The sequence below is a fragment of the Palaemon carinicauda genome, chromosome 1 (genome assembly GCF_036898095.1).
Source record: "Palaemon carinicauda isolate YSFRI2023 chromosome 1, ASM3689809v2, whole genome shotgun sequence".
NCBI lineage: Eukaryota > Metazoa > Arthropoda > Malacostraca > Decapoda > Palaemonidae > Palaemon > Palaemon carinicauda.
Window position 1 is genome coordinate 213091276 of NC_090725.1, and position 25032 is coordinate 213116307.

The 25032-nt window shown below is 42.8% G+C and overlaps 1 protein-coding gene across 9 annotated transcripts in view; it reads left to right on the top strand.

Annotated features, from left to right (window-relative positions):
* LOC137653925 (phosphatidylinositol 3,4,5-trisphosphate 3-phosphatase and dual-specificity protein phosphatase PTEN-like) overlaps nt 1–25032 on the top strand; it is a 487265-nt gene that overhangs the window by 120200 nt on the left and 342033 nt on the right. For all 9 annotated transcript variants that reach the window (XM_068387566.1, XM_068387584.1, XM_068387557.1 and 6 more), the window contains exon 4: nt 20411–20518. In XM_068387566.1, coding sequence (XP_068243667.1) covers nt 20411–20518 — 108 coding nt within the window. The remainder of the gene's footprint in view (nt 1–20410; nt 20519–25032) is intronic.

Sequence of the window (25032 nt, forward strand, 5' to 3'; positions counted from 1 at the left end):
GGTGGACACGGATGACATCAACGACCTCCTGCAGGAGCATAAGGAGCAGCTGACCACCGAGGAGTTGAAGGACCTGCACGAGCAGCAGCAAAGAGAGGTAATAGAGGAAATCTCATCTGAGGAGGAGGGAGGCACTGCAAAATCACTGTCTTCGATTGAGATAAAAGATTTTTTAAAGAAGTGGGAAGACGTGAAAAGTTTTCTTGAGGAAAATGTCCCGAATAAGGCTGAAACAGACCGTGCAATAAATTTATTAGTCGATAATGGGGTGGGTCACTTCTATAAAATTTTAAAGAACAGACAAAAGCAGGTGTCTATTGAAAAATATCTTGTAAAGGGGGAGAAAAGAACTGTGAAAGACGACGACCAAGAGTCTCGCAAATGCAAAACCAGTGATAGTGAACACCATTCTCGCGAGAGAACTCCAGTCAACGTTCCTGAAGTTCTCATGGAGGGAGATTCTCCCTTCAAGCAGTAACCCCCTCCTCCTCCTTCCCCTCCTCTCGTCTCCATCAAGCCAGCAGCGACACTCCTCTAAGGTAAAGTTCAGGTTTACTGTGCATGCATATCCATATTTTCATCATTAAATGACTGCAATATTTTAATAATTTTGTGTAGAGTACAGTAGAGTACTGTATGTGTAAGGAAAAATTTGTGAAAATTGGTTTTTGTAGATGGGTTGAACTAATTATTTCGATTTTATAACATTCTTATGGGGAAATTCGTTTCGCGATACGAATTTTTCTGTTTACGAGTTCGCATTAGGAACGAATTACATTCGTAAACCGTGGTTCTACTGTATATACATACATACATACATACATACATACATACATACATATATATATATATATATATATATATATATATGTATATATATATATATATATATATATATATATATATTCTGCAGTGGTTGTTGTAAAGTGATATTTTTGTGTTGTGAGTCACATTTCACATGCAAATTGCCCAATTCGTTCCAAACGCAACCAAACACCACATTAAATCTCATAATAAAGCTACAGTATAACCACGATGAAATAATGTACAGCCAAATACATTTGAACTATTCAATATACCTAAACAACTGTTAATACCTATAAATTAAGTAGTTACTACAACATAATGTAATAATAAAGGGAAAATAATACAAAGTGAACCCTCGTTTATCGCGGTAGATAGGTTCCAGACCCGGCCGCGATAGGTGAAATTCCGCGAAGTAGTGACATCATATTTACCTATTTATTTAACATGTATATTCGGACTTTTAAAACCTTCCCTTGTACGTAGTACTGTTAACAAACTACCCTTTAATGTACAGAACACTTAATGCATGTACTACAGCACCCTAAACTAAAACAGGCACAAATATTAAAGGCGATTTTATATCATGCGTTTCCTAAACACCTAAAAAGCACGATAAAAAATGGCAACCAATGTTTTGTTTACGTTCATCTCTGATCATAATGAAGAAACAAACTCATTTAGTGTACACATATATGTATAGGTTAGTTTTTGCATCGATTATATTGATTATACAGTATGTTGATTTTTTTATTACCAATGTTTTACTTTACTTTTCTTAGGACTTCCAAATGAAATGTTTTTCTTTATGACGCCGCCTGAAATGACGGCGTCATTAAGTACTGTACGCTCAGTAAACAACCATGCTCAGAACAAAGAAGGCATTTAATGCGCATGATGAAAGTGATAAATAATGATATTTACAGTAAAAGCATTTACAAAATATGTTATTAGTACAAATATAATTTACCGTATCTATATAAAATCATACAGTACATACTGTACGTAGCAAAGCAGGAAAACAATTTACGAGAGAGAGAGAGAGAGAGAGAGAGAGAGAGAGAGAGAGAGAGAGAGAGAGAGAGAGAGAGAGAGAGAGAGAGAGAGATTGTTTTACGTACGTAAATTTAAATTTTAAACAAAAAAAATATGATAGGTTAAAACATGTAGACTTTTAAAACCTTCCCTTTAACTTAATGCATACAGTACTAAACTATAAAACAGGCACAAATATTAGAATGTGAGAATATTAAAGTAAAAAATAAAGATTGTTACTGTACTCACCACGAAAGAAGTTCAAGAAAAACTTGAATGATGATGGCGATGAATTTGCTGCACAGTAGAAATGATGATGATGAAGCTGATGATGTGTTCTACTGTGCAGCCAGGTAGTATTTTACGTCTCTTCAGACGGAGGTGTCTTTTCCTGGGACACCTCTTCAACTTCTTCAATTTCTTCCGAAGGCGTAGTAGCAGGAGGAACTGGCTCTTTTTTGCGAGGCTGGAAGAACATTGTGATCGGAAGTTGTTGCCGCTGCTTCTTTTTTCGATCTAAGAGCATCTTGTAGGGAGTCATTATGTCATCAACCTTGTTGCAGAATTGCATCGACCGAACCATATCCTCGTCCCACTCTTGCAACATTTCTTTCACCTCCTTTATATGGTTGCAGACCTTGGCAAGCCGTTCTAGTGTTAAGCCCGTTTCTTCGACATTTTCTTGGGTCTCTTCCTGGGTTTCACTCTCTTCTTCGCTTGCCGATTTCGTCAGGTCTTCGAGGTCTGCGTCAGTTAGGAGCTGGGAATGGCAGTCCAACAACTCGTCGACGTCTTTAGTCGTCATGTCGCCAAACCCGTCACCTCCAATTATGGCAGCCAACTGCACAGATTTGCGTAATGCAGAGTGTTGGATTTCAGCAGGTGTAAATCCCTCGTCGTCGTAAACAATCTCGGGCCACAACTTCTTCCAGCTCGCATTCACAGTTGCAGGTTTCATCTCTTGAAGTGCCTTCTGAATATTCTTCAGGCACGTGGCTATGGTGTACTGCCGCCAGTACGCCTTAAAGTTAAAATCTTCATCCTCATCATCTTGGGCAGCATCCACACGCAACGAGGTCCGCCAAGGTATTCTTCGTGTAGAGGGCCTTGAACGCCCTGATAACCCCCTGGTCCATCGGTTGAATTAATGACGTGGTGTTGGGTGGCAGGAACTCACCTGAACGCCCTCACGCGACAGGTCAGTTGCGTGTCCACCAGCGTTATCCATAAGGAGAAGGATCTTGAATGGCAATCCCTTCTCTACGAGATATTCATTGACTTGCGGGATGAAACACTGGTGGAACCAGTTGGAGGTCAGCATCTTCGTAATCCATGCTTTTGGATTATGCATCCAGTACACGGGAAGGAGATTCTTATTCTTATTTTTCAAAGCGTGAGGATTTTTCGACTTATAAATAAGCCCCGGCTTTAGCAAAAATCCAGCAGCATTGCCACACATCACGAGGGTAACGCGATCCTTGAATGCTTTAAAGCCAGAGGCTTTGGCTTCCTCTTTGAACAGGAAAGTTTGCGACGGCATTCTCTTCCAAAACAAGCCGGTCTCATCCATATTAAAGACTTGTTCCGGCTTGTATCCACCTTCGGCGATAATATTCTTGAACATCTGGTTCACGTAAGTTTCAGCAGCGGCAGTGTCAGCCGAAGCAGCCTCGCCATGCAGGGAAACGCTTTTCAGGGCGAAGCGTTTCTGAAACTTCGCGAACCATCCTTTGCTGGCGGAAAAACGTTGTTTCTGAGGCTGGGAATCAGTGGATGTCCCTGGTTGAGGATCATCTGCATCATCATCTTCTTCAGCATGGTTGCCATCGTCGTCTTGAGGTTCCTTTGCAGCAAAATTCTGATACAAGCTCAAAGCCTTTGTTCGGATGGTGTTCGTATCCAAGGCTATGTTCTTCTTCCGGCAGTCGGCAATCCACACAGCTAAAGCACCTTCCATGCGTACGATCGTTTTATTACACGTTGTAACGACTCGCTTCGCTGATCTGCTAAAGGTGATTGCAGCCGTCTTTCTAATGTTCGCCTCGTCCTTCTTGATATAGCGAACAGTAGATTCGTTGATTCCAAAATGGCGCGCTGCGGCTGCATAGCTTTTACCGTCTTTTAACATATCGAGAAGCGTAACCTTCTCAGCAATCGTCATCATCCTTCGGTGGCGTTTAGGCTCACTACCAGCCTTAGTAGAAGCAGAACGCTTGGGAGGCATTGTACAGTAGGATTTGACAAAAAGTTCAACTTAAAAAGGTCGCACACAGCACAGATTAAACTTCACAAACTTAAGAACGTCTACTCAGCGATACGCGGTAAGAGAAAGTGGACGACCTGGGCCCGCGAGAACCTAGATGCTGCGGGTTGGAGATGAGGGCAAAACCAATCACAGGCTAGATAACAAAACTTGAGTTCTGATTCGTCATCTATCAGCGCTTGAACCAATCACAACCCGTCTTACAGTATATGATGCGTAGGTTACCAACTCAAAGTACAAGATACCCCGCGCATACCGTACGTACAGTATTAATAAAGGGATTTTGACGAAGGAAAAATCTATTTCTGGGCGAGAGACCTGTGCCGCCCAGTGAAATACTCCTAGAGAGCACTATTTCTAAGGAATATAACTGCTATATATTACCAGAGAAAAAAAGCATAGGAATGCCAGGTTGAACCCAGCTCGCTCACCTATATAAGGTGTCGGTATAAAATACTGGGGCGTGATAATTCACAACCAGAGGTCTCGCACTATTTAGATATCTCCTCTTCAAAATCCCCGCCACAGCGAGGTGCCGTTCAACACTACTACCACTAACCCAACCCACACCAGTGACGTCACTCCTCATAGCACCCAAGGTTTGGGGCCCATGTTGGGAGGGAAGTCAAGGGAGGGTTCACTGGGCGGCACAGGTCTCTCGCCCAGAAATAGATTTTTCCTTCGTCAAAATCCCTTTTCTGGGCTCCGACCTGTGCCGCGCAGTGAAATAGTACCAGAGAAATGGTCCCAAATCTTGGAACAATACCTGAGGAAGTAACAAAATCCAAAATAACAGGTAAGAGGATAGCAAGACATAGTTGATTAAGGTTCACTATGTTCAGGAGGAATCACATTCCCTGCTGCCACTGTAGCAAATATAAGGCTTCCAGAGGTTTTAAGCAGTGGCGTTTAAATACTGTTGGAGACTTCCGGCCTGTATATTTAGTAAGTCCAGTGAAGTTCATAGTAATTAACTGAGGTAGCTACAGCTCATATATCATGGACGTGAGGGAGTGATGTGGGAATGATTCTAGGTAGCCCGTTAATGAAATGCAGAATCTTCTGTCTGAGTCCTTTCAGGATGATGGTTCTTCACCTTCTCTAATGGGTAAGGGCCCCGAGGACTGAACGGGAGATATGTTTAAGTAGGCTTCCAGAGTGTTTACTGGACATAAAGATGGGTCCTGCGGAAGTGGGACAATCTTCCAGGGGAACCGGCTGTCCTGGGGGTCCTCATTTTCGCTAAAAATCTTTTGTCAGGGGAAAGGAGTACTTCCCCTGACGAGAGAAATTCAATATGACCTGGATCTCTAGACAAGGCTGAAAGTTCTGATATTCTGGCGCCAGAAGTCAGGTTCATTAAGAACAAGGATTTCCTAACCAATGGAATATAATGGCAAGTCTCGTTAAGAGTGTCTGAAGCCAACTTAAGTACGTCATTCAGAAACCAGGAAACTGAGCTATGGTGAGTTGATGGTTTCAATCTGGCGCAGGTTCTCGGGATGGATGAGAAGTATGAATCTGTAAGGGCAATATTAAAGCCAATTGTAAAACCTTCAAGGCTGACTTAATTTGTGGTAATAGTACAAGTCGCTAAGTCTGATTCAAATAAAATTCTGAAGAAGGTTACTGTCAGATTCATAGTCATTGTCTCAACCTTTGAGTCCCTTAAAAACTGGCAAGTTTTATAACAGCCGAATCATACTGTCGAAGGGTGGATTTCCTCTTATCTGATTCTAAAAATAACGTATTTGAGGATCAATATCTGCACCTCTTGAGCTGCAAATTTCATAAAGTCCAGAAAGGTAGGGCATTCTGAATTTGAGGAAGCTAACACACAGCGAGTTGTACTGCTTGTGTTAGTATTGGATTGGGGATCTGTCGAGGTGGAGACCCAGTTCCACCAGAAGGGGAAACCCGTTGTGCTTGGCCAGATGGGGACTACTAGAGCAACTTGGCCTTTGAAAGTCCTGAGCTTGTCTAACACTTTCACCGACAGATTTATTGGTGGGAATAGGTAAATTCTCTCCCAAGTGTTCCAGACTAATGATAGTGCGCCTGTGGCGTAAGCCCGAGGATCCGGGCTGGGAGCTACGTAGCACTCTAGTTGTAGTTGGACTTTGTTGCAAACAGATCTATCTGGAGATCCGGAACCTGAGAAAGAATCCAACTGAAGGACATTGGGTCTAGTGACCACTCCGACTCCAGCGGAGTTGTCCTCGAAAGTGCGTCCGCCACTATCTATCTAGAAGAAACCTGATATGTTGGATTTTGGCTGGAGCCGGTTGCTTAAGGTAAAAAATACCGCCATGGCCTCTAAAACATTGATATGAAGTTGGCGGAATATTGTTGACCACAGTCCCAGGACTTTCGTGTACTGAGAGTATCCCCCCCCCCCCGGCCTGTTAGGGAGGCGTCTGTGTAAATGACGAGCTTGGGGGTGGATATTGTAAGGAAACTGATTTGCCAGATTTTGACCTTTGTCCATGGTTGAAGTCTTTTCTTCAGAATTGGTTGAAGTCGAGCCCTTTGTCTCGATATTACTCGTTTTCCTGGAGCACCATACTCGGCTTATATCTTTCAGTCTGGCCTTCAGTAGTATATCTGTTACTGAGGCAAACTGGAGGGCACCCAGGATTCTCTCTTGATTTCTTCTGGAAGACAATTTGTCTTTGAGAAAACGTATTGTGTTTTGCTATATCGTTCCTCTTGGCTGTTGGGAGACAGAGTGTGGGAGCATAGAACCCATTGAATCCTAACCATTGAAACTTGTCCTCGGGACCAAACGAGATTTCTCGAAGTTGATTTGGAACCAAAACTGTTGTAAGAGATTATCACTCTGTAGTTGCTGTGAGGCAGTTTGCCTAGTTGAAGCCTAGAAACGGACGAAAATGCCTTGCTTTCGGAACATAATAGCAAACGTCTGCAAGATCCATAGGGGAGGTGACGGCCCCACAGAGAAGCAAGGTCCGCACCTGAGAGATGGTCAGCATGTGAAACTTGTCGCATTAAATGTAAGAATTCAGAAGCGACAGGTCTAGGATTACTCTTCGCTATTCTGAGTCTTTCTTTGGCCCGCTGAACAAGTGATCCTGAAATTACAAACGATTTACTTTCTTTATTGCTTCCTTTTGCAATAAATCGTTTTCATATAAGACTAGCTCTTCCGTTGGATGTTGATGAAAACTGGTTGGTGGAGGGGGCCATTCTATCCAACTCCACCCCAGACCTTTGGAAATTATACTGAAAGCCCAGATGTTGAACGTTCAACGGTTCCGGAAGATGTAAAGTCCTACCCCTACCTGAGAACTCCCAATGATTTGCTGCGGATTTACCTCCTCGGCCTCGAGAGTAGCTGTTGCGAAAAGTTCCTCTCGAGCTAGCGCCTCTGGGGCGCTGGTAACCCTGGAAAGCACCCTGAGTTTCAAAGGTGGGCCTAAGGGCTGGGGAAGTAGCATAGGAGGTAGTTGCTACTTGGGACTGAGGAACCAGCACGTATTGCTGTTGGGGTTGACCCTTCGAAGTGAAAGGTTGACTCCCTTGTGCCACCGGGATGGTTTGAACCACCTGTTGGGACTGCCGGTTTGGAAGGAATGGAAAGATCTCAGACTCTTTCTACCTCGAGATTGGTTGCTGGCGGGTCGAACTTGTGCTTGGGGACTAAGCCCATCGAACCTTGAGGCTCTGATTGACCCTAGCAGCTCCAGACTGGGGCTTTAATGAGCTTGTTAGGCTCATGTCTGATAGTGGCCTCAGACAAGACATGCCTACAGCAACGACGTCTGGCCGCAAAGAAGTCGTAGGAATCAGACAGTAAGGTTTGAAGAAATGACTTTGTCAAGACCTTAAAAGGTGGTTCTTCTTCATACATTAAAGAGGTCTTTTCTGCCATTGTAGCCGAGTTGATAGGTCTACTCAGGCGCATACAGGCTTCGAGCTCGAGGCATATCAGAGATTCCGGAAGCCTGGGTAGCCACTCACTGAACTGAATGGGAGCACAGTCAGCGCTTAATTTACCCAATGTGAAGGTCGCCGGGGCGTTAGCCCAGCAATCGTGATCCCCCAGGGACAGGAGGGAGGTCGGATGCGTTTCCTTCAGCTGCGGTAACGGCTTGTCCTCGTTTATTGCCTGCCGAGCAAGGTCCGATATCTTAGTGACACACGGAGTAGGGGTTTACTCCTCCACTAGAAACATCGTGTACGGGCTCTTGTGAGGTGTTAACGTAGTGTTAACACACTCCCACTCGTTTAAGGGCCGGACCCAGGTGGACTGAGCCTGCCCCTTTGGGTACATTTTGGTTTCTTTGGGGATCTTGTCAAACCTTACGAGTGTCTCCTCGGTAAGGCATGCGAAACTAGAGAGAGGGAACTGTAGACCCGGCGGGTAGAATTCAAAATCTTCTACAGTCCGGGTGCTAAACCCTTCGATGGTTAACATACCATCTTTGAAGGGAGAGCGCAAGGCCCCCTTCCACGGATTGCTTTCGACGAATTCCGGGAGCCTAGAGGCATCCGGGATGATATATTGTGCTGTTGAGGTAGCCCATAACAAATGAGACCCTGTATGAGGCTATCTGGTTTAGCACTCACTTCCCCCTAATGGGCAATAATTCCATTCAATTGTCAAGTTCACAGAGGCACCAGGAATCTTCCATCCTATAATCGTGGTGACTCGGTATGTGACACGAGGTTTGAGCCAGTGAGCTACAGAGGTCCGTAAATTATATATATATGTATATATATGGATAAATATCAGCACAACATCGTGTTCAAATAGAAATAAATTTCTACCTCATCCCTGGGATCGGTCGCTGGCCTCTTCTAATGAAAGGTCAGGTTGAAACTAACCATGCCACGAGAGGCCATGCACCAATCTTGAAAGGGCTGCCGGATCGAAGGGAGCCTCCGGGGTCGTAGGTTTCAGGCCGGGCTTCGCTCTCGGCCCAAGAGAAGTCTTAACTGGTTTGGTGATTTGGAAGACCTGTGAATCTTTGGTAGGGCTGGCAGGTAGCTTTAACTTTAGGGACAACGGGACGTGGCCCGACATCAGCCACGTGCTTCCTTGAAAACCCTAAAAGGAAGAGACACAGGGTCTCTTTGCCCTGACACTCCAGGCAATCTAAAGAGTCGCCAAGGTAGAAGTCATGGAAGACTGCGAGCTCCGAAAGAGGGTATATCGTTACTAATGAACAAGGTAACTCCGTTGGGAATGTAAAATAAATAGATCGAGAATAAATGTTTAAATCGATCAATCACAAAGGAAATAAAATGAAAATCCCAAAATAATATATCCGAAGTTATAATTATAGATAGTAACGACAGGGGCACCTACAGTGTCCCATAGTAGGGTAGTAACCCAAAAATATCCGGGTGTTCCGAATTCTTAAAATAGACCGGTATGAAACCGGGACAAAAGGCTATGAACAAAATTTCGGACCGGTATAATAACCGGGGAGAAAACTTTCATAAATTAACTGACATTGTCAAAATAATTCCATAAAAGGTGAAGATTATCAATGAAATAATATTGTCATAGCGCGAAATATACTATCCCGTCGGTACTGGGGAAGTATAGAATAACATAAAGATACATAAGTATCCCATAGCAGGTCAGTAACCTAAAGAGATCCGGATGCTCCGAATTCTTGAATTAGACCAATATGAAATCGGGACAAAAGACTATGAACAAAATTCAGATCGGTACAGTAACCGGGGAAAAACTTATCATAAATTAACTGACTTTGTTAAAACAATTCCATAATAAGTTAAGGTTATCAATGAAAAAATATTGTCATAGCGAGAAATATACTATCCCGTTGCTACTTGGGAAGTATAGAATAAAATAAAGATACGTGAGTGTCCCATAATAGGTTAGTAACCTAAAAGGATCCGGGTGTTCCGGGTTCTTAAAGTAGACCGATATGAAACCGGGACAAAAGGCTATGAACAACTCTAGGACCGGTTTAGTAACCGGGGAAAAACTTATAAATAAACTGACATTGTTAAAACAATCCCGTAATAAGTTAAGGTTATCAATGAAATAATATTGTCATAGCTTGAAATACACTATCCCGTCGCTACTTGGGAAGTATAGAATAAAATACAGATACGTGAGTATCCCATAATAGGTTAATAACCTAAAAAGATCCGGGTGTTCCGGATTCTTAAAATAGACCGATATGAAATCGGGACAAAAGGCTATGAACAAAATTTCGAACCGGTATAGTAACCGGGGAAAAAATTATAAAAATTAACAGACATTGTTGAAACAATTCCGTAATAAGTTAAGATTATCAATGAAATAATATTGTCATAGCGAGGAATATACCATCCCGTCATTACCAGGGAGGTATAAAATAAAAAGGGATGCAAAAAACAGTGATGAATAAATATAATCAAAACTAGTTCCGGGGCCGGGGAACAGGGTTGGTAAAGTAAACTTAAAGTAACTTAAAGTAAACTTAAAAGTAACTTAAAGTAAACTTAAAGTAACCTAAGATACATCCTTAAAATACATAAATAGAAAACTCCAGTTATGATCTAAAACTAATGTCTGTAATTGAATAGGGCTCCCGGAGGGAGGATATTAATCAAAACTGTGTCAGTGTCAACAGATCTTGTATTTAAGAGCTCGGAGGCTCCGATGTCTGATGACGGGAGGGTACCACGGGAGAGCGCGGGGGAGCCAATGGAACCCCCACTACCCAACCAGAGGTACCGGGACGAAGGTAATGATTCATGTAGAATATAATATAATGATATGGGATATTAATAAGTCCTATGCGGACGATAATAGAAGGAGGTACCGTAGGTGGGGACACTCCTAATATAAGTGCTCATTCTTACAACCATAGCTAAAAGCAAAAGTTACACCAAGGTGCAGTCATACCGACTAATCACGTGTGATAGTCCCCGGTGGTCCCGGCCCTCCCCCTCCCCCGACCGATGGCCAATCGGGGCGACGGGAGGGGAGGAGACGAAACCGCCCGGTATGAATGAATGAGACTAAGTCACACCCCGTGGGTACACTCAGTCCTCAATATGTCGGAACGTTGAGGGAAGACTGAGGAACAAGCATACTTGACCCGTATGTCATAACCAACAACCATCGAGTGAGAGGAAGGGTGTACACTGGAGGAGGGGGGGGGATGGAATAGCCTCCCCAACCTGTGGGGGGGGGGGTATGGTACCGGGGAATCACCAGTGCGTAGTGGTAGACAGGGCTACCAACTGGAGATCCCCTCAACATGACATGAAAATCCCAAAAATATGATCATAACGGAGTAAAGCAATAAATATAATATCAATGCACAAATACATAAAAATAATTAATGAATTAAAAGCGAAATCACGTAAGTAAGGTTAGGCATTCAGAAATAATATGGCGAGAGAGGGACTCGGGCGAGTGGTAAGGGAGGAGCATGACGCCATCAGCAGATGGAAAGCAGGGGTACCAACCTAGTTACTGAAGCGGTAGATCGAACAGTAAAAACAACAAAATACGCGAGAGTCCCACTCGAACCAAATGTAAAACTAGGTGGAGCGTACGAAATAAAACTAAAATGTTTAATAATAATAAGTGAGATGGTCGTCTTCCTAGAACTAGCGAAACAATCTCAAAGGTGACGCAATCCACCAACATGCACGAATGCAGGCATACCAACATAACCTACTCCTTGATGAAACGCTAACTCTGATATCATAGGATAACATAAAATTAATGCTAGATGAAAGCATAAAGACGGTGTACTATATAAATGTAAGGAAAAAACTCCTAAAAGTTCGAACAAATATTAATGACTGACGAACTAACGAGAAAAAAGGGCAGAACCGAACCATGAACGGTAAGAACGGGGACGCCGTTCATATATAAACACTTCTCCATTAATAAAAACAGAGGTTACACTGCCCAATCTCGCTAACATTCATGGATAAAGTACTTAACTTCGATGGGGTATCATGGGAATCGGCCATCGATTATAAAATAATGATAAATCCAAGGATAAACACGAGAAAAAAACATTTTGGACTTAATAACAACAAGTGCTATAAAGGAGTGACGTCACTGGTGTGGGTTGGGTTAGTGGTAGTAGTGTTGAACGGCACCTCGCTGTGGCGGGGATTTTGAAGAGGAGATATCTAAATAGTGCGAGACCTCTGGTTGTGAATTATCACGCCCCAGTATTTTATACCGACACCTTATATAGGTGAGCGAGCTGGGTTCAACCTGGCATTCCTATGCTTTTTTTCTCTGGTAATATATAGCAGTTATATTCCTTAGAAATAGTGCTCTCTAGGAGTATTTCACTGCGCGGCACAGGTCGGAGCCCAGAAATAATAATAATAAATAATGATAATAATACAGTACAGTACTGTAATAATAATAATAATGATAATAATAATAACAATCATAATTTTATTAACAAGAACAACAATAATAATAATAATAACAATAATAATACACGTAATAGCTTTACGTATGCTATTTTATTCTTTTGTAGGATGTGTCTCTCTCTCTCTCTCTCTCTCTCTCTCTCTCTCTCTCTCTCTATCTCTCTCTCTCTCGTACGCTTATTCGAAATGTGATTTTTGCAACAAAGAATATTATTGGATGCAGTACTACGTACGTATACATATAAAAGAATCATGGAAAAGATGCACATCCATTACATTTGTAGTATAGTAGCCATCAGCAGCCTTACTCCATTCTAATATGGTATGACTGCATCTGATTTGCGTTTCATGTTCGATTTAATTTTACTACGTACTGTATACAGTACTGTATTATCGTATGATCACATTCTCTTTTCGTGTTTTATTTCTTTCTGTGCTGAATTATATATCATATGTAATGCAATGAACAATCAGTAAGAGCAGATATTACTAATTACAGTATTGATGGAATTACAGGTAACAAAATATCGTATTTGGGGGTCTTCAGATTTCGCGGTATTTTCGAAATTTCCGGAAAATCCGCGATATGTATATATATATGGGTTATGGAAAAAACCCGCGAAGTGGTGAATCCGCGATGGTCGAACCTCGAAGTAGCGAGGGTTCACTGTTAAATACATTACAATAGTGCACATATACTAAATGTACAGTTCCATATGTGATGTACTATTCTAGTTACTCCTATTATTGTCTACAGCTACATTTTCTGTTGTCGAAACCCATTTTCTTGAACTATTTGTGATGGGTGACTAGTCTACTCTCTGCCTGGCTGACAAATCTCTTTTCTCAAAATTAAACATTTTTCGTAAAGTTAGTTATAGAATTATTAGTATCTCGTTTCGCAGCTTCAAAATTTTTTAAGCAGAGTCTTTCGTGAAGAGAGGTATGACTGTATATACGTACATACATACATACATATATATATATATATATATATATATATATATATATATATATATATATATATATATATACTGTATATATATATATATACATACATATGTATATATATATTTGTTCCGTAACTGGAATACAAACCACGCTATTTAAAGTGGGGGTATTACTCTCGGCGTAGCTGAAAGGACGAGCCATTAAAATTTTAACGAGGATTTACTACCCCACCGCTAGTTAGCGGGGGTAGGGAGGGTAGTTAGCTACCCTCCCCCCTCACACACCTGTGTGGTAAGCTCACTTTTACTTTGGCTCAGATGGTGATTGGACGTGTCCGCTTTCACCCTCGCCTCTTTGACAGCCATTAATGCTTTTTGTCTTTTTACTTTTTCTTATACTTGTGATACATATATAAACATTCTTTATGTTTATGTATATGTTTGTGTATAGAAATGTAGTAAGTTTTCATTTCAGTGTTTGTGCTGTGTGTGTAGTGTACGACAACGTCACCGGCTTAGTGCTAGGCCACCTCGGTTCCACGTTGTGGGGTACGGCCTCTCCCTCTTGGTCCATCGGTTTTTCCTTCGGCTTTTCCGTTAACTCGGCCGCCGCGGGGAATCGTCATCGCTGGACTTTCTTCATTCATCTCTTATCTTCCCTGTTCCTCCTTTCCTACGGGGAACTTGGATTTTCAGTGAAGGGAATGTGGGAGTTTAATTTGCCTATGGTCTCTCTCTCTACTTGAGGTCGTTCACCCCTTGCTACTACTACTACGTACTATTACGGAAGCTCCTTTCCCGTTGCGGGTTGGGTTGCTATTCCGTTTGTCTCGATTATTTTTAATGAAATCTAATTGTTTTTTTAACTTTTCAGCTTCTCTGTGGAGAACACTTCCCTTCGGGGTTTAGTGGTTCTTACTATTTGTGATCATTCATAGATGAATTACATAGTTAAAATTCTGTTATAATTCTGTTTTTGTTACAGTTTTCCGCCCTCCCCCTTCTCCCGTGAATGTCAGTGGGGGAGGAGGGCGCATACTTAATTTTTAATTCTTATGTTTTGCTTTTCCCTCTGGGTTACTCTTCGGAGTTCCTCCTGGGGGAATTTCTGTTAAATAATTATTTAAATTCATTTTCCCAGTTAATTATGCAGTTTTTTCTTTGTTTGACTAAAGTGTGCCAACGAAGCAGAGCTGTCCTGTTTGTGCTCGGGGGGAGTGCTGTCGCTGCCGTCTCTCTAGGACATCGTCATGGGCGTTATCCCTTCTCTTAGAAGTCCTCCCCTGAAAACTGTCAACTCTTCAGTTCATCTTAGAACGCTAAGGAGATTCGCCTCCAGGGGTAGGTAACTTCCCTTCCGAGGGAGGTTCCCTTCCCAGGTATGAGAGCTTCCCTCTGCAGAGGGGGAACTTCTCATACCTTAATTTTCCTGGATGGGTTTTCCTGGTCCTCAGGCGGTTATGCTCTTGGTGCTGAGCGACCGCACTTGTAACCATGCTCAAGGAGCTGAGTGGGTGCAAGGCTGGGCGCATGAAAACTTCAGGTGGCTATGCTCTTGGGGCTGAGTGGTCGCACCTGCAGCTTTGCTCAGGGGCTAAGCAGCTGCAGGATCAGTCTGGTGATCTCTCTCGTTCACAAGGGAGGCCACTCTTAAGGACTCCTCTTCGGAGGATTGCTCCTTATAGATCAGCTTGCTGATCCAACGGCCCTAAGGGGCACCATCACCAGTGTCTTCAAGTCTCTTCTATGAAGTGTTTACCTCTCTCGTTCGCGAGAGAGGCTACTCATAGAGACCCCTCTTCGGAGGATTGTTCCTGATTAGACCAGCCTTCTCCTAGACCTGCTGACCTGCCATGGTCTCCCACCCGCGTGCCAATAGTCCTGCGCGCTCGCGTGCACCGATGGTCTTCTGCGCACGCCGATTGATTGCCGCGCACTCCAACAAACTCCTACGCGATGCAGCACGCTCCAACATTCTGGTCCACACGGGCTCTTCATTCTGATTCTGCACATCAATATGATTCCTGCGCACTCTATGAAGTCTCATCCGCTCGCGCGCGCGTTTTCAGCTGTCTCCTGCACGCGAGCCCAGGGTATTCCCGCACGCCCGCATCAGCGCTTCGACAGTCTCTCACGCGCGACCCCCGGGTATTCCCCATAGCGCGAGCGCCAGCGCGCTCCCTAGCACAATCATCAATACCCTCCCCCGCGCGAGGCTGTCAGACATCGTGCGGTAAGGGGGCCATTGCCACATTCCCCTCCCCCCCCCCAAGCACAGAACAGCGTTAAAAAGGAATTCACCAAATAAATTCAGAACCTCTTGGTTCTCGTTGCGCCGAATCTCTCGATTCCCGCAATCCAGAGTTTTTTTTGATAACTATGGTCGACCTCCCCCCCTACGGGATGGGGGATGTATCTTCCAGCGTAGCGCGACTTGTTACGTCACTCTACACTCCCAGCTGACCACTATGTAAGCTAGGCTACCACCGTCATCTTCCCTCCACCCTCCCACTTCGAGTGGTTGGGTTACCAGGCGGCTCGTGATATTTTCTCGTCATTGATAAACCCTTAACTGTCGAGGCAGAAATTAGTGGAAAACGGAAAATTCTTTTCATTCCAGTTCATTTCCCCTGGCAAGCCTTGCCTGAATTAGACGGTAGTTTTCACGCTAGCGAGAAAGCGTTCGATGGCAACTCCTTCGGGTAAGTGGTCGATGGCAATCTATGTGTGGTCTTGTTGAAGCAATCCCCCACATACGAGACTTCACCCTATTCGGGAGACACTCGTTCCTGAGAAGTTTTACAGAACTTCAACGTGTATTGTTAAAACTTCATACAGGCCGTAAGCCTTCCCGGAGCATGTGCTCAACCCAAGACAAAACCGTGAGGTTGTTGTCATAAACTTGGGATGCACCGTTTGATTGAGTCAGTCACTTCCGTCATTGTACCTTGGGTACAACGACTTATCGTTTTACACGATATCTGAAACTTTTTATTCTACCCTAACAGGGTTATTGTCTCGAACAATTAGTCCCAAATGAACAGTGTTAGCTTACGGTTTAGAACGATAGCAACAGCCTGGGCAGCTTGTCATTAGGTTACGAACGTTTCAAACCCCGCCCACAGGGAACCAGACATCCATGTCTGTGTATGAATGCTGGCTTGCCCCTCCCAGAAAGAGGAGGGGTAAACCAAGGGAGAAATGATCGCTTCTATAACTGTATATTTTGTTTGAGAACGTGTGCTTTCATTCAAAAAATTATTACAGCTAGTCAATGATAAAAAATTCCTTGGGCATTAATGTTGTAGTTCGTCGCACATACATTATTCCCGCAGCCGTATTCGTTGCAAACGTTTTTTGGAGGCAGAGATTACGCATGTGCTAGTGCAGATGGACAAATACATATGAGCTTTCTGCCAATAAGGGCTATATACATCTTGCAATTAGAACTCTGTTTTATTAAGTTGTATAGCTATATCCCTTTCTGAAACCAGGTTATTCAGTACATTACCTTGCTATTTTCCTGTAACCAGACATACGGCATTTACGTTCTGCCATCTTATAGGCACTTTTTCCTTTCTTCCGATCGGAAGTCTTAGTTTCCTACAATGACTCTGACCGGAAACTTTTAATAAGCATATCTGTCCCCTTGTAAGGAACATTCAAAACAAATGCTATTTTACTGATCGGAGACGGAGAAGTACGAACGTTTTCGTCCTAAGAATGAGGAATCTCCGTTACAAACGTTTTCAACATTCTCCAACTGAGTTCTGGACACGAATTTTAAGTTGAGTTACGCATGTATGCTTGTCACGCTCACAGTTCGGTGTTACTACTCCGTAGTAGACTTATGCTTATTGCCCATCCAACAATTGATTGAAGATACGTCTCAATCTCTTCATGGGGTTGGTTGGATGCGTTCGGTAATTACCGTCTGGTCTCCTGTGCAGAAGGCGATCTCTATGGAGATTCGCTCTTATAACATAAGCTGTACTGATGAAATGCTTTACCGTTGGGTATCGGTCTCATTCGGCCAACCACACTAGATTGGCAGCAGTTGGAAGGTGGACAGGCTCCTCCCCTTCATTGCAAGAATGTGCAAATAGTTGCATGTCTCAGATCACCTCGAGATGTGTTTATTGCTATGCAATCCCCCCCGCTGGACGAACCGCAGATGGTGGGTGGCAGACGAGTGCTTTTTCAAAGAGGCCTATCTTCTCGTCTCCCCTCTGGATCTGATGCTCTCTTTAATGCATCAAAAGAGGGGGGGGTGTGGCATATGCCGCACCATTCCATCCTCGTCCGTTGGTCCGGTTCAGAAAGGTACCAGCATTTACCTCTTAAAGGACCATCTAGCAGTAGGAAGCCTCAGATGGACAGAGGAGAGCTAGGTGCCCCCTTCCGCTCGCGTCATAACTGGTACAGGAATGTGCTTGCAGATAGAACAGACCACTCAGATAGTGGGCTCCTAGTGTCTTTGAATCATCTTGTATCCAACAAAGTCTTAACTTTGTGAGGCTCCCGACTATGTTCATGCTCGCAACGGCCCTGAATTTCAGGCTCCCGCTCGACCGTTTACCAGTCCCTCGAACAAGATGATACTCCAAGATTGGTGAGGCAGCTTAGAGGTGTATGCTTTTTCCTCCCATTTGGTCTGGTGAAAAAGTCCTCAGCCAAGTCAGGATAAGCAAGATCTTATCAATGACTCCAATAGCTTTGGTATTGCATCCCGCAGAATGGTTCCCGGACTTTCTGCAGCTCCCGATTTAGTTCCGAGGGATCTTCCTCCACGACATGATCATCCAAGCAGCCACATGCCAACACTTTCCAAAGCCGTAGCATTGCATCAATTTCACATCTGGAATGGTCCTATACCTCCTCTCTCAGTGAGGCCTTTCGCAACGAGTTACGGAAAAGATGTCTAGGCACCTCAGACACTTTTCAGTGTCGGTCTTCCAGGCGAAGTGTTTGGTCCTTTGTGACTGATGTCATGGCAGGGGATTCTCTCCCATTGATGCCTTTACTTATACAAAGTTTGAGATAACTTGTCCCCCGTCGTATCTCAATAACTTGTCCCCCGTCGTATCTCAACCTCCTCCTGGGAATGCGGTTCGGGTCTTTCAGTCCCTGAAGGCCCCTCTCTACGAACCTTTATGCCAGGCAGCAGATCGCTTCCTTACATGGAAGACGGCCCTTTATACTCCCTTGGGCTTTGACCAAGAGAGTTAGTGTGTTGTGTGATCCATCTTCTGATGTCTCCTACTCTAGGAGATGGGGAGAAGTAATCCTCAGGGGCATCCCTGAGTTGATTGCCAAGACTCAAAATCAGAGTGTACTGTACCCTAGGTGCAGCCCATTTCGGATAGCGAGTCTTTGTTCGGTAACCAAAGACCCTTTAACTGGCGTTTTACCCAGTGAGGAGTCTGTGGTGTTACCTTAAAGAACGACACCAGCTCGCCCCCGTGTGCTGGCACTGTTGACCAGCACGGGGAAGGTCAAGAGGAGGATCACAAGGATTTCCTTCTCCTCTGGGATTGGAAGGCTATTGAGGTTGCTGTCAATCTAGACCCTCCTCCATCCTAAGACCCAGAGCTTGTAACGTCAGTGTCGTTGCTACATCCCTGGTGTTCAAGAAACTACATTGTGGCGCAGATACCGTAAGTGGGCATGTGGAAGCGTCGATCGACCTTCAGGGCCCACTACCTGCAAAGATGTAACCCACAGGAACATGGAGACCTTTTCCATCGGTCCTGTGGTGGTCTCACAACAAATGTTCTGAACACCTCAGGCAGAGGGTTTAGGGCCGAGGTTACCCGAATTAGTCTGGGGGTGAATGAGTAAGAATGACTTTCACCTCCTCCCCTCTGGGGAAAACAGCTCCACAAGTCTCAGCATAGCTGACCTCACCTCGCTGCAGGTAAGACTCATTTCCCTTGTACCTCCTAAGTATAGAATAATACTTTATGTCCCCAATACCTTTTTGAGGGAGGGTATTGGATATTCTTAAGAACAATAGATTTTGTACTAAAGTTCCTATGTTAAAGACAAGCCACGCTGTTAGTTCCACTCACACACAAGCTTCTACAGGCCGCTATCAGTGCATTACCTCATATCGGCACTTGATTTTAGCGAGGGTAGGGTTCCTTCTACTATTGATCTCAGATCGAAATAGAGAGGACCCCGGGTCATAACCAAGGTCAGTTGGTGAGGACTTCCTCCCTCCTAAGAGGAAGTCACCCCTATAAATAGCAGAGGGTTTGTATTTACGCTGGAAAAGAACAAATTTGTAAGTAATTTATATTTTTCCTAGTATACAAATCTGGAGCTATTTATACAAATTGGCCTGCCACCCTGTCCCCCGAGAAGTCCTGCCATAAAGCAAAGTGGTTACTCAGCCGAGAGGTGTGAGTGAGCGGGGTAGCCAGTCTACCCCACCCCCCACCCGCTAACTAGCGGATGGGGTAGTTATCCTTCACTAAAATTATCATGGCTGGTCTTTCAGCTACGCCGAAAGTATACCCCTATAAATAGCTCCAGGTTTGTATACTAGGAAAGATACAAATTTGTTATTTTTAAAATAGCTCTTTTGATATGTCAGCTATTTTGAAACACTTTTTGGTATGCTAGCTAATTTGAAACTAGCTGTTTTGAACCAGCTATTTTGGAACTAGCCATTATGGGACTAGCTATTTTGTTGTATAATCACGGAAACTATGGTTGTCTTACTTGTCCATGAAAGGTGCATATGATAAAATTTTATGTTGAAAAATAAGTATGTATGTAGATTGAAATAACATGTTTTGATTAAATTTTCTGTATTAGAATTATCCATATAAGTAAGTTGTCAAAAGATCTGTGTGGTTGGATGATCTGAACTTAACAAATTGATTGAAGTACCGTAAGTACCACTCTTACATGGTTAATACCAATGTAACATTGACATTAATTTCTGTTTCTATTTCAGGGACGGACAGGTGTAATGATTTGTTGCTACCTTCTGCATTGCAGGTCAAAACTCCTAGCACAAGAAGCTTTAGATTTTTATGGTGACAGAAGGACCTTAGACCGCAAGGTAATTATTTTATGAAGGTGTACTGTATAGGTAAAATTTTTATTATAAAGTATGTTATGTGTGGGCCTTTGTTATCAGAGTGGTAATGAAATTAGTTTTTGGTGCTTATTTCCTCTTAATTATTGCTATGAAATTCACCTGCAGTTCATGTGGCTTTATCCTCGAAGCTTGCTCGTATCGATTTCTATCAATTTCCCTCACTCCAGTAGCCTTACCCTCTTAGTGTAATATTGAGTAGTACATGGTGTTGTATGGCATTCTCATGGTATTCTCATCGATCATTCACTCCTACAGTTTTCCAGATTTAGTATTTACCTAGAATTTTCTAGTGCTAGTTTTAATTTAATCAGTTTAATTAGTTTAAAATATTTTTGTGTGTTGAATTTTCAAATAGGCTATTACTAGAGGGTAAATAGCATCAATCCATTTGTGTCACATGTTGGGGCCAGCAATGTGACTTAAAAACCTGATATTCAGAATTTACTGCACAGTCTAATTTGGACTCAATTGCTTCCATGCAATCATTGATGTCTTTATTTGGTCCAGGTCCTTTTATTGGGAAACCTTCTCCTTTCTGCAATCCAGCATCTTTTTTTTTATACCATTGTATTTTGAGAGATAAGTCAGTGTTAAGAGTTTGTACCCAAACATCCAGCTTTCCGCTGGATTAATTGCTGATGATAAGCAACCTTTTTGTGTTGTCATTAATAATGTGGCGTATTGTATTACAGTACTTCTTTAGTGCCAGGTTCACATTTTTTCAATATCCCTTTAGCAACACCTGTTTAGGCTGATGAATGGTTGCATCATGATACAGCTGACAGTAGCCAAGTAACTTCAAATGTAAGTTCGACTGCTGTCTGTTTTCGAATACTGAGTAGTGGTATAATTTTCTGTCTATTACCTCTTAAAGGTATAAGTATAGGCTTTGAAATGAGTCGTTAACCTCATGTGTCTTGTGCAGGTGCAGGAGATAAATCAATAGTTTTTTTTTTTTTTTTCTCCAAAATCAGGATGGTGAGGTTGATAGTGATTTGGAGTGTACTGAAAAATCCCAATTCCAGGCCTTATTGAAACTCATTGCAAAATTCTTCTCCAAAAATTTTATTCTGTTTCATCCCTTGTTGGATGTTGAATGTTAAATTTTTGGCGATGGGTGTTTTTCCAACATCAGAGTAATTAGAAATGATTGAATACAGTATTACTTCTAGATATGAAAGTTTCTGTATACAAAAAATTCACGATATGAAAAGAGATGCAAAGATTTTTTTGCCTTTTATAATGAAAAACCCCTCATGATATGAAACAAGATTCACCCAGCCTCCGAAAAAATAGTTTTAAAATTAATGCTCCGCAAAACTATAAACTCTCCACCATCGTCCTTCTCTTCCATTGGTTATCTCCCTACCCTGATACTAGTTACCACAGCAAGATCCTGCTTTCCTATTGGTCAGCATCTTTTCCTGCATCTAGGTATGTATTGGCACTCGTCGACCATTTTGTTTCGGCAGCACTATCATTCACATTGAATTCATGGTGATGATTTAGCTTTCGTACTTATAGTTATCTTGTTGCTCTATTTAACTCTTACAGTATTAGCCATGGGTCCCAAGAATGTTATTGATGTTCAAAGAAATAATAATAGAATGCATTCTATAGAGACAAAGGTTGAGATAATCAAGAAATATGAGGCTGGCATGCAGTTAGTGTGATCGCTAAATAATATGGCAGAAATTAATCACCGATAGGTACCATCCTTGAGCAGAAGGAAGCGATCAAAGCAGCAACACCTTCTTTTCTGTCACTGTCTTTTCAAGAAAGAGGACCCACGTCTGTGATGAGATGGAGAGACTACTTCTCTAGATTAAGGACAAGGAAATTGCTGGAGACATGATCACCGAGACAATAATCTTCCACAAGGCCGGCGCCATTTTTGGTGATCTTGTGCATGCTCAGGCCGAAGACGACCTAGGAGAAAGGACATTGCAGCAGGCACCCCCCAAAGTTTGAAAAATTCAACAGATGGTCTCTCATTCATTTGGTGGTGCGGCGTGGGAAGGCTGCCAGCTCGGACATGAAAGTTGCCAAAGCCTTTGTTAAGATGTTCAACAAGTTGATTCTCCAGGAAGGCTACACTCCCCAGCAAGTCTTCGACCGGGACAAAACTGGGCTTTTTTTTTTTTTTTTTTTTTTTTTTGTGGGGGGGGGATGCCTCATTGCACCTACATCACAGTGGAAGAGAAGAAACTGCCTGGGCATAAGCTTATGATGAACAGACTCACCATTGCACTCTGCAAATGCCAGTGGAGATTTTAAGGTCAAGCCTCTACTGGTTTATCAATCGGAGACTCCTTGAGCCTTCAAGTCCCACAAAGTGTTCAAGGAGAAGCTTCCGGTAGTGTCGAGGACTAATGCAAACGGCTGGGTAACACGACTGTTCTTTGCCGCGTGGGTAAACCTCTGTTTTCGTCCGACAGTAAAAAGTATTTGGAAGAGAAACGCCTCCATCTGAAATATCTGCTTGTGTTAGACAACGCCCTCGCTCATCCTCCTGGCCTCGAGAAAGATATCCTTTTGGAATATTCCTTTATAAAGGTTCTCTACATTCTACCTAACCTCAAGCCCTCTCCTCCTGCCCATGGACCATCAAATGATTTTGGACTTCAAGAAGCTCTATATTTCAAAATCACCAATAACACAAACCTCACCCTGCATGGATTTTAGAAGGAGCATTTTGATATTATGATATGCCTCGGACTTATGAATCAAACTTGGCAGGAGGTTTCGAGGTGCACCTTGAATTCTTTGGGAAAGAAGCTGTGGCCTGATGTTGTCTCCGTATGAGATTTCAATGGATTCGACGTAGGCCTATCTCAATTCGAAGCCAAAGCCGAAACCGTTAATGATCCTGAACCTTTATGCAATGTGAGGTTGAGGAACTCATTGCACTCGGGAAGTCCATGGGACTGATCATTGATGAGGACGACATTAATGAGCTTCTCGAGGAGCACCAAGAGAAGTTTACAACACATGACCTAAAGGAGTTGGAGACCATACAAGTGAATGTCGCTCAGGAACAGTTCTTTAACGGCAAGGCAGAGGAGGACATAGCTACGACTATGACAATGGCAGAAATTAAGGAGATGCTATATCATTATCATAAAAGGGCAGAGTTCATTGAAAAGAAAAACCTAAAAAGTTTTACACAGGTCGTGTTCTTGCTCAGTGTAATGATGTTTGCCTGACTTTTCAGGAACATTTTTAAAAATCAGGTAGAAGCAAGCTTCCTTAAATGGTTAGTGTTTAAAGAGGCCATTAGTAGGCCAAGGTGAAGGTCAAATTGATCTGGAAAAAAAAAAAACGGATTTTGAAGCAAAGCGAAAAATCTATTTTTGGGTGAGATGGCTATGTCGTCCTGATGGAAGCTTCCTATAGACAGCTTTCTAAGGGATATTTGGCTACAGTGATACTCCCAGAGAATTGACCACAGGTCTCCAGAATTCTAACTCTTGGCGCGAGTATCCTTAAAATCTCTCTTAAGGATATCGCATAATATCAGGGGACGTATATCTTGATACGACACATGGCAATCTTCACCCCGAATAGCGTTTTTGCTTCGAGAGGGAAGAGTGGCGAAACTGAAGGGGAGCCGTTATCAAAGTTACCCTTCCTCCCCTACTAATACAGGGCTCCAAGATGGCGCTCATTCCTTGTAGCATTGAGAATGGTGCTACAGATATAGTAGTTTCGAGAGGGCATATTTCCTAAGCCTTTTCTTAGAAAAGGAGGGTGGGTCCATCAGGACGACACGGCCATCTCGCCCAAAAATAGATTTTTCGCTTTGCTTCAAAATCCGTTTTTTGGGCTCAAGCCATGTCGTCCTGATGGAAGTTTACCAAAGAATTACTTGAAAGTACTGTATTTGTGGGTTTGTATAAGTGCCTCAACCTTGGGTCAGCTTTTTATATGGTCATCCAGACCACTGAAAGATATGACGATACCGTTATACGTCATTACCGGTACAGTGAACCCTCGTTTATCGCGGTAGATAGGTTCCAGACGCGGGCGCGATAGGTGAAAATCCGCGAAGTAGTGACAGCATATTTACCTATTTATTTAACATGTATATTCGGACTTTTAAAACCTTCCCTTGTACGTAGTACTGTTAACAAACCACCCTTTACACCCTGTAATGTACAGAACACTTAATGCATGTACTACAGCACCCTAAACTAAAACAGGCACAAATATTAAAGGCGATTTTATATCATGTGTTTCCTAAACACCTAAAAAGCACGATAAAAAATGGCAACCAATGTTTTGTTTACGTTCATCTCTGATCATAATGAAGAAACAAACTCATTTAGTGTACACATATATGTACGTATGGTTAGTTTTTGCATCGATTATATTGATTATACAGTACTGTATGTTGATTTTTTTATTACCAATGTTTTAGTTTACGTATTTTTCTTAGGACTTCCAAATGAAATCTTTTTCTTTATGACGCCGCC